The following is a 16,250-nucleotide window of genomic DNA, read 5'->3' as shown; positions in this document are numbered from 1 at the left end:
TTAACACTGTAGCTTGAATAGTAATAAAAATTAATCCTCATATGCACGATAGAGGAGGGAAAATTTTTGGTGCTACAATTTCTTCATGGGTTAGATAGATTTAAATCAGTTGAAATATGTTTCTGTACTATAATTTAAGCTTCAGTAAAAATTTGCTTGATTTATAAAAAGCATTCTTCCCTCAAAACCACACCAGAAAGATAACTCTTCCAACACCTTTTCCAATAGTCCAGAAATGACAGTTACCAGTGTCCTTTGGAAAGTAATCTTGTCCATAGCCCATTCATAAAACCATTCTTGTATCTAAACTTAAATCCTTGTTTTTATTATTTGAATCCATTCCATTCGGGCCTGGCCTGGAAAAACAAAAGCATCTACTCTTCTTACACATTATTCTTATACTTGAAGACTGCTGAATTCCTCATTCATCTCCTCTTCAAAGAGTTGAAAATCAATTGACTAGGTATTTCCAAAGCAATATTCTTTCCTCAAGCTTTTTGCATTCCTAAAGGGCAAAAAATAAATCATACATATATACATATACACATCCTGCTTTTCATAACATTAATTTATAAAATTTTGTCTTGAGCAGAATTACTTGAGTTTCATATATCATTAACAACACATTTCTTTTGTCCTATATGGTGGGATTCATGAAAGCCACAGTACAACATATTTGGAAGGGGAAATAATGACTATAGACCTAATGCACTACAGATCTAAATGGACCTAACAGGCATACGCGGAATTTTCCACTCAGTAGCAGCAGAATACATAGTCTTTTTTTTTTTTTTTAAAGATTTTATTTATTTGACAGAGATCACAGCAGGCAGAGAGGCAGGCAGAGAGAGTGAGAGGGAAGCAGGCTCCCTGCTGAGCAGAGAGCCCTGACTGCGAGGCTTGATCCCAGGACCCTGAGATCATGACATGAGCCACCCAGGTGCCCCTAGAATACATATTCTTTTTAAGTGCTGTCTTATTGTGATTTATATTAAGAAATACATATTTGGGGGCACCTGGGTGGCTCAGTGGGTTAAAGCCTCTGCCTCTCTGCTCTGCGGGGGGGGGGGGGTCTGCTTCCTCCTCTCTCTCTGCCTGCCTCCCTGCCTACTTGTGACCTCTCTCTCTCTCTCTCTCTCTATGTCAAATAAATTTTAAAAAATCTTTAAAAAATAAAAAAAAAAGAAATACATATTTGGTCCATTCCTATTCCATGGCTCCTAAAACTTTTGTCATTTCCTCATCAATAAGAGCAATTAAAACATCTTTTGTCACAGTATTTGGTCTTTTATTCTCGTCTCCTGTAATAGCTTCAGAATAATAACTATGAAGGGTAATGTCTTTTGTTATTCATAACATGTTCCTTTTAACCACATCTGAATTTAGGCAAATGAGATGATTTTTTAAAGATTTAATTTATTTATTAGAGAGAGAGACGGAGCATGAGTTGGGGGAAGGACAGAAGGAGAGGGACAAGCAGACTCCCTGCTGCCTGGGGAATCTGACATGGGGCTCCATCCCAGAACCCTAAGATCATGACCTGAGCCAAAGTCAGACACTTAACTGACTGAGCCACCCAGCACCCCTAATGAGGTAATTTTTAGAGCACACCTAGATAACCACAGGATGGGGGGGCTGGTTCTGCATGCAAGGTTACAAACAAGTCTTAACAAATTTAAGACTTAAATCATTGCAAATATCTTTTCTAACCACATAAGAAAAAAACTAGAAATCAATAACAAATAGAAATTAGGAAAACTTACAAATGCAGGGGAATTAACATGCTCTTTAACTACCACTGGGTCAAAGACAAAAGCAAAATAAAAATTAGGAATTTCTCAAGACTAAAATGATAGTGCAACATACCAAAACATATGTGATACAGCAACAGCAGAACTAAGAGGGAAGCTTATAGGTATAAATACCTACATAAAAAAGAATGGGGATCCCTGGGTGGCTCAGTTGGTTAAGTGTTAGACTCTTGGTTTTGGCTCAGGTCATCATCTCATGGGTCCTAATATCAAGCCCCAGGTAGGGCTCCATGCTCAGTGAGTAGTCTGCTCTCTCTCTGTCCCTCCTTCTCAAAATAAAAAAAGAATGACTCAAGTAAACAACCTAACTTTAAACTTAAGGTAATTAGCAATTAAAGAACATATAAGCCCAAAATTAGCAAAATAAAGGAAATACTAAAGATTAGAACAGAAATAAATGAGAGAATAGAAAAAAATGGTTTGTTTTAAAAAGACATCAAAGTCTACAAGCCATTAGCTAGACTAAAAGAAAGGAGGGAGAAGACTCAAAATTAAGATAAATGAAATAAATGAAATAGAACACATCACAACAGATGCCACAGAAATAAAAAAAGCATCATAATGGATTATTATGAACAACTATATGCCAACAAATTAGACAATATAGAACAAATAGATAAATTCCTAGAAACATACAATCAAGATAGAATTAAGAAGAAATTGGAAAGCCTGAACAGACCAATAACAATAAGGAGATTGAATTAGTAATCAAAAACCTCCCAACAAAAAAGCCCAGGACACAATAGCTTCACAAGTGAATTTTACCAAACATTTAAAGAATTAATACGAATCTTTCTTAAACTCTTCCAGAATATAGAAAAGGAAATGCTTCCAATTCACTTTATGAAGCCAGTCCTAAGGGAAATGGAAGCAAATATCCTATAGGAAATATTAGCAAACCAAATTCAACAACAAATTAAAAGGCTCATACACCATGACCAAGTGGGATTTAAAAACTTTCAACAAATTAAGTAGAGAAGGAACTAACAAAATAAAGGTCATAGATGAAAAGTCCACATCTAAGATCACACTCAATGGTGAAAAGCTAAGAGCTTTTCCTAAAAGATCTAACAAGGCAAACGTGCCTACTCTCATCATTTCTACTCAGTACTGTAAGTCCTAGCCAGAGCAAGAAAAAAGAAATAAAAGGCATCTAAATCAGAAAAGAAGTATTAAAATTATCTGTTTGCAGATGACATGATCTTATACATAGAAAGCCCTAAAGACTCCACCAAAAACTGTTAGAACTAATAAATTCAATAAAGTAGCAAAAATCAAATACAAAAATCAGTTGCATTTCCATATACATTTCTATTCATACCATAATGAACTATGCAAAAATAAAATTAAGAAAACAATAATACTACAATAGAACCAAAAAGAATAAAGTACTTAGGAAGAAATGTAACCAAGGAAGTGAAAACCTTATGCACTGAAAACTGTAAAACACTGACAAAAGTAATTAAAGCAGACACAAATAAATCGAAGGACATCCTGTGCTCATGGACTGGAATAATTAATATGGTTTAAATGTCATACTAGCCGAAGTGATGTATAGCTTCATGCAATCCCTATTAAATCCTAAAGATATTTTTTTACAGAAATAGAAAATACAATCCTAAGATTCATATGGAACCACTAATCATCAAGGAAAGGCAAACCAAATCCACAAAGAGCTATCATCTTATACCTGATGGAATGGTTATTAACCACCCCCCCCCAGACATGTTTTGGTGAGGAATGTGGAGAAAAGAGAACTCTTGACATTGAGGGAAATGGAAATCGTACAGCCACTATGGAAAACAGTATAGAAGTTCCTCAAAAAATTTAAAAATAGAACCACCATATTATCCAACAATCCCACTTCTGGTTATATATCCAAAAGAATTAGAATCAGAATCTTGAAGAAATAGCTGGACTCCCATGTTCATTGCAGTATTATTCACAATAGGCAAGATATGGAAGCAACCCAAATGTTCATCATGACCTGAGATGAATGGATAAAGAAAAAATATGGTACATAGATGTAATGGAATAGCACTTAGCCTTAAAAAAGAAAAAATCCTATGGTTTATAACATAGATGGACCTGGAAGACACTATGCTAAGTGAAATAAGTCAGTCACAGAAGACTATCTTTTATACATGATTTCTGTTATATGAGGCATCTAAAACAGTCCAAAAAAATATGGAAGTAGACAATAGTATATAGACAGTAGAATCCTTGTTAAGTGAATAACTTCCTTTTTATTTAAGGTGCTGTATTTTGGGTTGTTATCCCTTAGAGGATTACTTTCTTGAAAAGGAAGGCATTTTTCTCCTTTTGGACTTATTGGCAGTAAGTATGATTGTTAATAATTGTAAACAAATAAATAGATATGTTTTTATTAACTCTTTCCAAAACTAAGAGCCATAGAACACCATTCTGTAATTAAATGTGCCCCCAAATCATGTTTAAATGTTTGTTTTAAACAAAATCTCACTTGGAGATCCATAATTTGCATTGGCATAATAAAGGCTCTGAAAATTCCTCCTGTATAGAAACCTGTTTACTTAGGTCAGCATGCCCAAACATGTAACAACAGATAATTTGTTTTATGGGATTTTTCCCACCCACCTTTAAAGAAATAGTTTATGAAATGCTAAACAATATCAAAACACATAAGCATAACTTCTAGCTTCTTCTCTTAGTTTTAAAAGTTAAGGGCCACATTAAACAAAGGAGTAAAGATCAGCATTTTTTAGAAGATTTTATTTATTTATTTGAGAGAGAGCGAGAGAGAGCATGAGCTCTCTGGGAGAGAGAGAGGTGGAGATAGGCAGAGAGAGAGGGGGAGAGAGAAGGAGGCTCCCTGCTGAGCAAGAAGCCCAATGTAGGACTCCATCCCAGGACCCTGGGATCATGACCTGAGCCGAAGGCAGCCACTTAACCCACTGAGCCACCCAGGCGCCCCAAGATGAGCATTTTTAAAGAACTGAATAGTTTGTAGGTGATGTGAAGAATCAAGTGTGTTTTAGACCATTTTATAGAATGAGCAGGAATGACTATACTAAGTTTGCCAGGAAAGACAGTTGCCATCTAACACCAAAGAATGGCAAAGACCCTCAATTATCCTCAAAGTAATTCCCTACTGGCCTCAATTCCAAGTAGGTTCATGTCAAGATGATATGAGAGTAAAAGTATAATTTGGTTTCAATAAAACTTAAAGAGATATTCCCACGTAGAGTTCTACCTATGTCCCTGCCTTGATCGCCACCATTCACAATTTTATTAACAGAATAACAGACCATGGGGCACCTGGGTGGCTCAGCTGGTTAAGTATCTGCCTTTGGCTCAGGTCATGATCCCAGAGTCCTGGGATGGAGCCCCACATTGGGCTCCCTGCTCAGTGGGAGCCTGCTTCTCCCTCTGCCTGCCGCTCCCTCTGCTTGTGCTCTCTTCTTTCTCAAATAAATAAATACAATATTAAAAAAGAAAAAAAAACAGAATAACAAACCTACTTGGATTTAGCAAAGGTACTAAAATTATTTGTGTCCCTTCATCTCTCTGAAAGAAAATTAGCTGGCATTACATATAGGAAAGCAAACTCATTAGATATAAAACATTACAAAAAATAAATAAAAATAATAACCCATTTTGATAAACAGGAGTGAGTCATAACCAGAAGCCCTTGGATGTACAGAAAATTGGACATAATACAGAAATATATATGTGTGGCTTTACTAAATGATCTATAGCTCACCATGTTACTCTAATGTGTCAGGGGATTCTCAAAGTCACAGAGTTAATTTGGCACATCTTTCTAGAATCTTGTTTTTAGTTGAAGACTAGGAAATGGGGAGTTATATTAGACATGTATATACTAAATAATGAAATTCTATGTGAATATTGAAGGTTATATAATAGACTTCAAAGACATTTCTCACCTGTGTTCACTCTCCTTCACCACTAGGGTTTCTCTGATGGAAAGGCATGAAGAAGACTGGTAGGAGAAGCCATATAGCGCAGTGGTTATGATCATAGGCTGCAATCAGTCTGACTGAGGCCTCCAATACTTGTTAGCTGTGTAACTTGGACATGTATTTAATAACATCTCTGTTACATGTTTCTTCATCTATCTAACAGAGATAACAATAGTATCTATCCCATGCTCTGTGGGAGAATTATATGAGTTATTATGTGTGCATGTGCACATATACACACATACACTTACATATAGTATTTGGAATAGTTCCTGACACATATTTTTGCCATGTAAGTGTTTTCTATTTTTAATGAATATAAATATTAGATTGTGCTTAATGTGATTTAAACCAATCAAGTTAATTACAGATTACAAATATTCTTTAATGAAGTTTTTTTTATCAACTCCAACCCTTGAAATTTGCCTCCTTCTCCGGAAAGTGAGGTATAGGAATAAAGAACCCAACTGAGGGCTCTGTTTAATACAATCTGCTAAAATATTTATTCAGTATGCAATGATAATAATTGCTAATAATGTTAAATATTATTTAGAGCTTTCTATATGCCAGGCAGTCTTGTGTAATTCATGACAATAACTCTCTAAAGCAGGTAATAATATCCTTCATTTTATAATAGAAGAAACTGATAATGTTTGCTTAAATAACAGATTACATGTTTCCTGTGCTATATTCTGTTATCGATATACTATGAGTTAATCAACAAAAACTATTTCATACACAAATTATTCCTGTGTGGAGACTATTACTCTGGATGGACTTTTCTATACGTAAATTTTGGTTTGCTGAAAGCTAGTAGCAAAACAAGGGAAATATGCTTGATAATTTTTCTTAAATGCTTACTTTGCAAAATACAAAATTAAATCTCAAGTGATTTATTTTCATATGTGACTGCCACTTGCAGTTATCATCAGTTATTTTCTTAGTCACAACAAGGTTATAGTTAATATGAGTCTTTACAAACCTTAATAAAGCATATAAATTGGAAAGATCCTATAGTTAGAGTGAACAATGTCTGGTACTGTCTACCTTGCTCCACTTAAAATGAACATGTTCACTTACTTTTACAGTATCTCTTTTTCTGGACCTAACCAAATCAATTGCTTTTTTGGTCATGACATATATTTATGACTACGTCAGAATTATGTTGAGTCTTTTTATTTTTTCTAATTCTTAAACATATTTTCAACAGGAGATTGTCCAGTCGTACTTAAGTAGAGTGTGAATTTTTTAAGGCCATAATTTAGAAGAAAGTTACTGGTTAATACAAGTGTTTCTTGGGGTTTTTTTTTATTTCGAAAATAATAATTCTTAAAATTTATTATATCTCTTTTCCTTTTCCATTTCCATGCAAAAGTTGAACCAAAAAAAATTCTGTAATCTAATACTTGGAATAATGGTTGAATTTTGTGATAATCCCAAAACCACGGCTCATGTCAATGCTTGGCGAGGGAAGAAGGACCAGACAGCTGCTAGTCTTTTAATTAAATTGTGGAGAAAGGAAGAAAAAGAACTGGGAGTAAAACGTGATAAACATGGGATGATCATTGGTAAGTGTATTTATAACTGTCAGTAGTAGCAATTAGGTGCATATTTTAATTGAGATATAATTGACATATAACTTGCACTAGTTTTAGGTGTACAACATAATGATTTGATATATGTACATATTACAAAGTGATTACCATAATAAATTTAGTTAACATCTATCACTACACATAGTTACAATTTTTTGTTGTGATCTGACTTTTAAAATCTACTTTCTTAGCAACTTTCAAATATACAATAAAGTATTTGTTAACTGTAGTCACCACCCTGTTCATTACATCCTAGGAGTTATTCATTGTTTACCCATATTTTTAAAAAGAGATCTTTAAAAAATTTTAGGGAAGTATGAGGACTTCCACCTCTTTGTTTCAAGTTCTTTTCACAAGAGTTTGTAGAACTTGCTATCAAATTCTGAATGAATGGAAGAAAAGTAAGTAAATTAGTAGCAGGTACATATTTTTATAGAATATTTTCAGGAAGTGATATTTGATTATATCATTCAACTCAAAACAAAACAAAAACAAAAACAAAAAAACCCAACATCATGTCCTAAAGAGTTCCTTTGAGTTACTTGCTTTTACAAATAGATTAAGTAACATTTCATTTACCAGTTAAATTTGGGATGTAAATGGAGAGCCTGAAAACAATTTTTATAGCATTTTGTACATTTCTGTTGATTCATATTCATGAAGCAAGTTTACTTTTTATTTTTTTTTAAAGATTTTATTTATTTATTTGACAGAGAGAGAGATCACAAGTAGGCAGAGAGTCAGGTAGAGAGAGAGAGAGAGAAGCAGGCTCCCGCTGAGCAAAGAGCCCGATGCGGGGCTCGATCCCAGGACACTGAGATCATGACCTGAGCCGAAGGCAGCGGCTTAATCCACTGAGCCACCCAGGTGCCCCCAAGTTTACTTTTTATATAAAAGAAATTGTTTTCTTTCTTTTTTTTTTAAGATTTTATTTATTTATTTGAGAGAGAGAACAGGGGAGAGAGAGAGAGAGCACAAGCAGGTGGAGGGGTATAGGGAGAGGGAGAAACAGACTTACTGCTGAGCAGGGAACCCGATGCAGGGCTGGATCCCAGGACCCTGGGATCATGACCTGAGCCAAAGGCAGATGCTTGACCAACTGAGCTACCCAAGCACCCTAGAAGAAATTGTTTTCTAAATAAAAATAAATCAAATGTTGATAAATTTTAATTATCAGCAATCTACAATGCTAGGGTACATTTTCTAAGCCTCAAGTTTCTTTTCATCTAAACTGTTAATATTGTTAATTTTTTAATGAAAATACTTGCCCTTTAACTTATGATGATTTCTATTTCAACCAATTTTTATTATTTCTAAGTTTTGATCTGTAACATCATAAAATTGTTTTCATATTTATAGCATAATATATAGAACCCAAAAGTGAAGGAGATTACATTTTTGTTAAACTGACATTATTCAATTTCTGGATCTCAAAATTAGAAGTTATTTACATAAGAGTTTCACTTTTTAAAAAGTTATTTTGTGAAATTTATGTATTTTATGTATAATTAAAAAGTTTTGCCATAGAATGAGGAATAACTGACTGCTAATGCTTTCAAAAGAATAACCATATACCGTGCACTATTTTATTCAGTTTTAAGATGTTTATATATCTTATGTCTGGACGAAAATTTCAAATTGAGATATTAATTTACTAATGTTTCTATCTGTCCTTTCTGTTTTCATGATATGCATTGATTAGATACAAAGAAACCTCTATTTACCAGTTTCCAAGAAGAGCAAAAAATCATGCCATTGCCTGCAAACTGCCCAACTCTTGCAGTTATGGATGTTGCTGAGAATATCAGAGCAAAAATTTATGCTGTGCTGGGCAAACTGGGTAAGAAGCTACTTGTCAAATTCTCAAGAGCCTCTGTTTTACTCAGTTTGCAAAGTGATTTTGCTTTGGAGTCTATTTTCAAACATGATGATCAAAACCCTTTTATACAGACAAGTGCATGTTCCATTGTTACCCAATGCCCATGGTACACCTTTATCAATTACACTTGATCTTAGCCAAAAGGCTGAGAAGCGATGACCCTTTATTAATTAAAATCAGAATCTCTGAATGTGGGGCCCAGCCATCAGCATCTTTCAAAGCTCCCCAGGCAGTTCCAGGATTAAAGGTGGTTAGTTTAGATGATTAGGCTTAAACATTTGAATTGTGAAATACATCAGTTTTTAAAATCCTTGCTGCCTTTTTTTTTTCCTTGCTTCCCGTTAAGGAAAAAAGTTGTCAAACACTCTTCAGCAAGCCAGAAGCTCACAGAACTAACTTTCATAATCAAGATGAAATAAAAATTGTTGGCATTAGTTTTTATAGAATAGATACAAGCCTTTTGGAATCACTTGCTTTGTTACAGTAATTCTTTCTTTATAAACTTTGTTTAGATTTTGAAAATTTACCTGGCCTATCTGCTGAAGATTTTGTCACTCTTTGTATCATACACAGATACCTTGACTTTAAAGTGAGTACCTTCTTAATAATCTTATTGAACTCTAACATAACAAAAAAAATCAATTGGGAAATAAAAGATTTATTCATAGTTGTAAGCAATCATCTGTGTACTGTATAGTTTTTATTTCCCATTTTTTAAAAGATTTTATTTATTTACTTGACAGACAGAGATCACAAGTAGGCAGAGAGGCAGAGAGAGAGGAAGAAGCAGGCTCCCTGCTGAGCAGAGAGCCCGATGTGGGGCTCGATCCCAGGACCCTGGGATTATGACCTGAGCCGAAAGCAGAGGCTTTAACCCACTGAGCCACCCAGGTGCCCCATTTTGCATTTGGTACTAGTAGTTCAAGAAACCTATAGTTGATTGGCATTTTCCATAGGCTATGATTTCATCCAACTATTAGTTTATAAAAGAAGAGGGATGTTAGTGACAGAGCTATTCAGAAGCTTACTGGAATTTTAAAAATATAATTTCTTCTCTTTAGAGAGCATTAGGAATTATAGTTAAGTGAATTATTCCTTATTAGCATAAATTATTAATATTTATTAAAATTATTTTATCTTTAGTTTACATGATGATCAAATATCAGGTTAAGGATATGAGGTTTCTCACCCTGTTGGTTATATTTTTATTGGCAAATAAATACTTTTGTAGTATTTTGAAGCAAAGTCTTTTTTAGTATTTTCTTCTCTACTAATATTAGTACTATGTATTTGAATGTTATAAATGATTAGGTCTCTATTTTCAAATGAAAAAAAAGCTCACTTTCATCCCAATCCTGGATATATAAGTTTTGCTATAAATATAAGCATACTCAAGCACATTAAATTCACAAACAACCTAGAATATGAGATGGACTTGTCAGTATGATGAAACCATGGAGTTAAGAGCTTGAGATTCAGTTACTGTCTGAGCTAGAAGGTAAGAGACAGAGGACAGGGCTCTGGAGCTCCAGTTATCCCCATGTTAATGGCCCTACAAGTTCAGCTTGACCTAGCTTTGATTTATTTATTTTTTAAAAGCATTGCTATTCTTTTTTTCTGTTTTAAACTCCCATCCAATGTGGGGCTTGAACTCATGAGCCCAAGATCAAGAGTCATATGCTGTATGGACTGAGCCATCCAGGCCTCCCTTGACCTAGCTATTAATACAGGGCTTTTGGGAGGAAGACATCAGTAGTTCAAAAGGATAAGACCATAGCAGCAGTTTCTTGCAGCTGTGAAAACAGTGCGACTATAAAACAGGGCAGTGAAAATTGTAGTGAATTAGACTTAGGTAGTGGAGCCTCATCCACGAGTACCTTATCATTGTAAAACATGGTAACTTAACTGTAACTTGTGCCCCAAATAATTCCCAATGCACTTATTCACAAGTAGGAAGATGGGAAAGGTGGTTCAGTAAGTGTTAACTTTGGAACAACCACAAATAAAGGATTACCCAAAATTATATCATTTATTTGTGGTTAAATTAACTTTTTTTTAACCTTAAACTTTGTTATAACAGATTGGAGAAATATGGAATGAAATATGTGAAGAAATAAAATTAGAAAAGTTAAGACCAGTCAATACAGATAAAAAAATTTTGGAAGCTATTACAACAGCATCAGAAAATATTGGAAAGATGGTTGCTTCTCTTCAAAGTGAGATGATTGAAAGCCAAGCACACCAAGATGTGCAAAATGAACAAAAAGTATATACAAAAGTAAGTCACATATACCATTAAGGTAGGAAATAATAATTTCAATAAATTAGTTTACCATTGGATATGTTTGTCTTACCTGTGAATGTTTCAGCACATGGAGTTATTTTGTAGTTTTTCTTACACTTATTTTCAGTGTTTTTGTGCAATTTTTAAAGAAACCATGAAATTAACAGCCCTGAGACTTAACTACTATATTCAGTACAGGTTTATGGCATAATGATTTGATTTCTATAGGCTTACATTTTAAAAAGTAAACAGATACCTGGGGTGCCTGGGTGGCTCAGTGGTTAAGCATCTGCCTTTGCCTCGGGTCATGATCCTGGGGTCCTAGGTTCCAGCCCCGTGTCAGACTCCCTGCTCAGTGGGGAGCCTACTTTTCCCTCTCCTTCTCCCTTCTGCTCCCGCACTCTCTCTCTCAAATAAATAAATAAAATCTTTTTAAAAAGTAAACAGGCACCTGAGACACATTTTTAGAAATGTCAGCATTCTAAAAATTCTGGTCTAAGTGTATACATTTAGCAAATTCTGACTGTATATCTCTATGACTTTATGTATAGCCTCCCTGAGAAAGTGCCCTCATCCCTCACTCTGTGATCTGTCCTTACTGGTATGCCAACCATAGGTATATTGATAAAAGCTGCACCCTCACTTCAGTGCCATGAAACTTACAATGAATATTCTATCTATAGATTCAGAGGTAAGCTGGTCTCTGATTTTAACTAATCAGAAAAAGTCTGCCAGGAAAATATAAGCCATTTTCCTAAAGCTTTGTGTTCAGTCAGAAACTGAACACAAAAGAAGTTTTTTGAGCAAATGGGTCTTTAAGTGGCTCTAGCTTGTCCCTCAAATACAAAGACAGTGCAGATTCCCCACTTCTGCTTGGTGGACTTTTATGATTACAGTTAAATGCTTAAAACTCATTAAGGTGATTTCCAAAGTGTTTTCAATAGCCTGATCTTGCACATAGCCTACCAAATGTTTATATCTACAGCCTAGTAGGAATTCTATCTGTGTCATCTGTAAATTCTGTTCCATCTTAAACACCAATTTGCCTGAAAGTTTTATTTAAGAGTTTTTATTGCATAGATGATGTTATTTAAGTAATTTATTTGCTGTCAAGTGGGATAACCCTATTGGAAGTTGTGCTGAGTTCTGTTAACAGCAGAATGTCTGCTGTGGTGGATGAGCTATTGTTGATTTGATGGTTATTGCTGATTTGTTATGGCTTTGACCCCACTAATTTTTAAGCAGTTGTTTAATTAAATACTTTGGGTTCATAATCCATATTTAATAACATGTTACATACTAACCAAGGGCATGTGTTCTCTGATTATATATTTAGTGAATAGCCTGGTGAGAACTACATAGTCTTTGCAGTTTGTTAGTGGTGACCTCCCTAGACTGTATCACCACAACAGACTCAGCACTCTCACAAAACTACTTATCTTAAACGACTATAGTCAAAAATTAGTAATTTTACCGATATAACCTTCTATAAACTATTATCAGTGGTAGCAAGAATCTCTATATTTTCTCCTGTGAATTTGCTGTTGGGTCATTTATATAGCTTGTTCTGGATTATAATCTGTCTTCACAAGTGATAATCACATAAAGCAATCAGGCTTGCTGAGAATGATTATTGTTGTTTTTATGTTTTGTTTTTTCATTACAACAGTTTTACATTACATGTCATGGAAGGCAGTTCAAATGTTAACCACATAATGAAGGAAGGATTTTACTCTAATCGTTTGCCTAGTCAGCCCTAAAATTTACATTGCCAAAATCTAGGTCTTCCTTCAAAATAAGGGCTTTAAAAAGCCCTTTGGTATCGTTTCATAGAAACTAGAACTCTTAATTATCTTTCTCATTTCAGATACAAGCCACACACAAACAAAGAGAATTGGCTAATAAATCATGGGAAAATTTCTTGGCCAGAACATCAAATGCTAAAACTTTAAAGGTAGGACTTTTAAAAATATTGTGATATCCACAACAAATAGCCAATTCTGATAGGCAGACTTTTTCAGAAATAAATATTCATTCTTTTGCCTTTTCTGTTTACCTGTCTATAGAATACCAACATTGTTAGATCCTCATATGCTGTAAGATGATAACTATGCATTTTTGTAGTTTCAGAGAATGCTACTTTGAGATTTTTTTTTTTTTGCTCTAGCAGTGGGAAGCAAGGGTGGTGTTCCTGGCTTGCATAAAGGAGATGATCGTTAGCCAGGAATAAGCGGGAGAAATATGCTCCTACTTTCCACTTTATATCATTGATCATTTCTGTACAAAGCAGAGTGAAGAACACTGTCTGTGTTACACTCTCCCCCAAGGGTATTTCCCCTCCATGACCACCAAAAGAAACATGATATTAACAATTAAATGAGAACTGGGAAAAAGCATCCCTTTGGGAAAAGATGATAAATTGCTTTAGGAATAAGCTGGAAACTAATGTAAAAGTTATATAATGTTGATTGTTCAACTTAAAATATGTGAGAAGCACCATTTATTTCCAAAACCTCATTGCTTTCCCCGACTTCTTCCACTAATACTTTGGATATGTTTTTATGTAATGTTACAGTTCTTTGGCTAGATATGAAACTGCTAAATGTTAAATTAGTCTATGAAAACACTGAAACCACATTAAGGTAGCAAAACTATAAAGAACAAAAGCTCACTCGAGGTACTGTGTCTCCCCCTTCTCACTAAAAATTCTTCCCAACTCTACTTATGAAATATTCTCACTTTTAAGGAGTAATTAATGAAAATCAGCCATTCCATGCAGATTATTTGTTATCTCAAATTTCACCTGCTCTAGTGCCTCAGCTACTGAGTTTGAACAAAAGTGCAACAAATTATCCAATTTATATTACTCTGAAATAGTTAAGTGTTCTGAATTAGTATTTATGCAAAATATTTTGAAAATATGTATCACCTGAGGTAAATTTAGGAGTTTATTAAATTATGTGCTAAAATGAGATTTCCAGAAGACCTCCTTTATTCCTTGGTCATATATGACTGATAACTGGAACTCTCAGTAATTTTCTCAAGTGACTGGTGTCTTCTGCAATGTATAGAAGATGCAACTTACTAATAACTATCTTATTAGTCTGAGTGAGTAAGTACAGGTTCCACTGCTACTCAATAAATGGTTCAAGTAGAAATCAGGCACAATTAAATGTACTTCACATACTTCACTGCAAGTATGATAGTTAATGTTTTAGTAGCAATTAATATTACTTTCTTTCTAATTTAAAAATCTTCAGAAAGCAAAAAGACTTCAGGAAAAAGCTATAGAATCCTCTAGATACAGTAAGCCTCCACCAAATGCAATATTTCACAGGACAGATATTAAAGGCCTTAACACAACGGTAAGTTTTTTTTGTTGTTTTTGTTCATTTGTTTGTTTTGCTTCATAATTTTTCTTAGTGGTACTGTATTTAGTCTTCATAGGATGTTAGTTGTATGGGGGTTTTTCCTCATATTTTTTCTTTTCTTTTTTTTTTTTTTTTGGTCAAATTTCACACAGTTAAGGCATATTTATCTCCAAGATAAATTCACTGTTACCCAGTACTGGTTTAGACTCCATCAGCCCTGCAGGATTCCCAGGAAATTTGTATCTTTTCTAAAGATACAAATTTGTATCTTTTCTAAAATCAGTGGATTTAGTATGAATGGGTTTTTCTCTTATTGAAAAATTTTGTAAATGAACTCTTACCTATACCTTTTACTTTGTCAGGTGCCTTCTGGTCGGGTAGTAACAGTGGAAAGCACTCCTGCCCGATTACTGGGAGGACCTCTGGCTGATACAGATATTGCTCTTAAAAAACTGCCTATTCGAGGAGGAGCCCTACAAAAGGTGAAAGCAGTGAAAACTGTGAATGAGTCAAAGAAGAGTGTTCCTACATAAAATAATCTATGGAGATTTTGAAATAAAGTTTGCTTATAGTTTTTTAGTTGAATATATCTTTATAAACATAAAGCAAATATTTTAGTAAAATACTATGAAAAAATAAAAGTTAAGTACATATAATTTATTTGTATTGAAAATATCTACATATAGCACCAGAAGAGTTGTCATCAATTTCTTTGGAAAGATCACTAATTCTCTTTACTGAAATTATAAAATATATTGTGTCAGTTAAACTCCTTTGGTTGCATGTGAACTACTTCATCTGGTTTAAGGCAATAAAAACTTTTCCAGGCTCTGTAGCTACCAAATCTAGGAGTAATTAAGACTGCAGGCATTGTTGGATCTAGGACTGAAACTCTGTAAGATCTCCTTACCTAGCAGTTCTCCCAAGTCGATACCCAGTAGAGAAGAATACATGCCAGTTTTTCAATAGTCTCTGCATCTGCCTCTGCCTCTTGGGACCCTTGATTGGCCACATGCCCACTCCTGAGCCATTTGCCATGACTTTGGCCAGATCTGAGTACTGCCTACTCCCAGAGCCAGAAGTAGGCCAACCCCAACCAAAATATATGGATGGAGTAGGGAATCAGGATATTTATATATGTATATATAAATACTGGGCAGCAAAAACATTTGCAACAAATTTGTTGGTCAAAGTAAAATAAGTTGGCTCTGTTATAAAAAGTAAATGTGAGTCATGAGCTAAACAACAAAAATTTTAAAAATATACAAAACAAATTCTAATGCTACTTTTCTTCTTTAATGGGAAAGGGAAGGGGAGAGTAAAGAAATATCTTCCCTCCTTTGGTGGT

The 16,250-nt window shown here is 34.4% G+C and overlaps 1 protein-coding gene across 11 annotated transcripts in view; it reads left to right on the top strand.

The window, feature by feature from the left end:
• The window catches only part of CFAP69 (cilia and flagella associated protein 69), a 58,843-nt gene extending 43,003 nt beyond the window's left edge, over positions 1 to 15,840 (top strand). For all 11 annotated transcript variants that reach the window (XM_032304981.1, XM_032304979.1, XM_032304980.1 and 8 more), the window contains 8 exons: positions 4,067 to 4,148; positions 7,149 to 7,341; positions 9,071 to 9,208; positions 9,760 to 9,836; positions 11,328 to 11,525; positions 13,399 to 13,485; positions 14,792 to 14,896; positions 15,265 to 15,840. In XM_032304981.1, the coding sequence (XP_032160872.1) occupies positions 4,067 to 4,148; positions 7,149 to 7,341; positions 9,071 to 9,208; positions 9,760 to 9,836; positions 11,328 to 11,525; positions 13,399 to 13,485; positions 14,792 to 14,896; positions 15,265 to 15,435 (1,051 nt within the window). In that variant the 3' untranslated portion in view covers positions 15,436 to 15,840. The remainder of the gene's footprint in view (positions 1 to 4,066; positions 4,149 to 7,148; positions 7,342 to 9,070; positions 9,209 to 9,759; positions 9,837 to 11,327; positions 11,526 to 13,398; positions 13,486 to 14,791; positions 14,897 to 15,264) is intronic.
• The last annotated feature ends 410 nt before the right edge of the window (positions 15,841 to 16,250 follow it).

This window comes from Mustela erminea, chromosome 11 (assembly GCF_009829155.1).
Source record: "Mustela erminea isolate mMusErm1 chromosome 11, mMusErm1.Pri, whole genome shotgun sequence".
NCBI classification, from domain to species: domain Eukaryota; kingdom Metazoa; phylum Chordata; class Mammalia; order Carnivora; family Mustelidae; genus Mustela; species Mustela erminea.
This window is presented reverse-complemented; position numbering and strand designations above follow the sequence as displayed.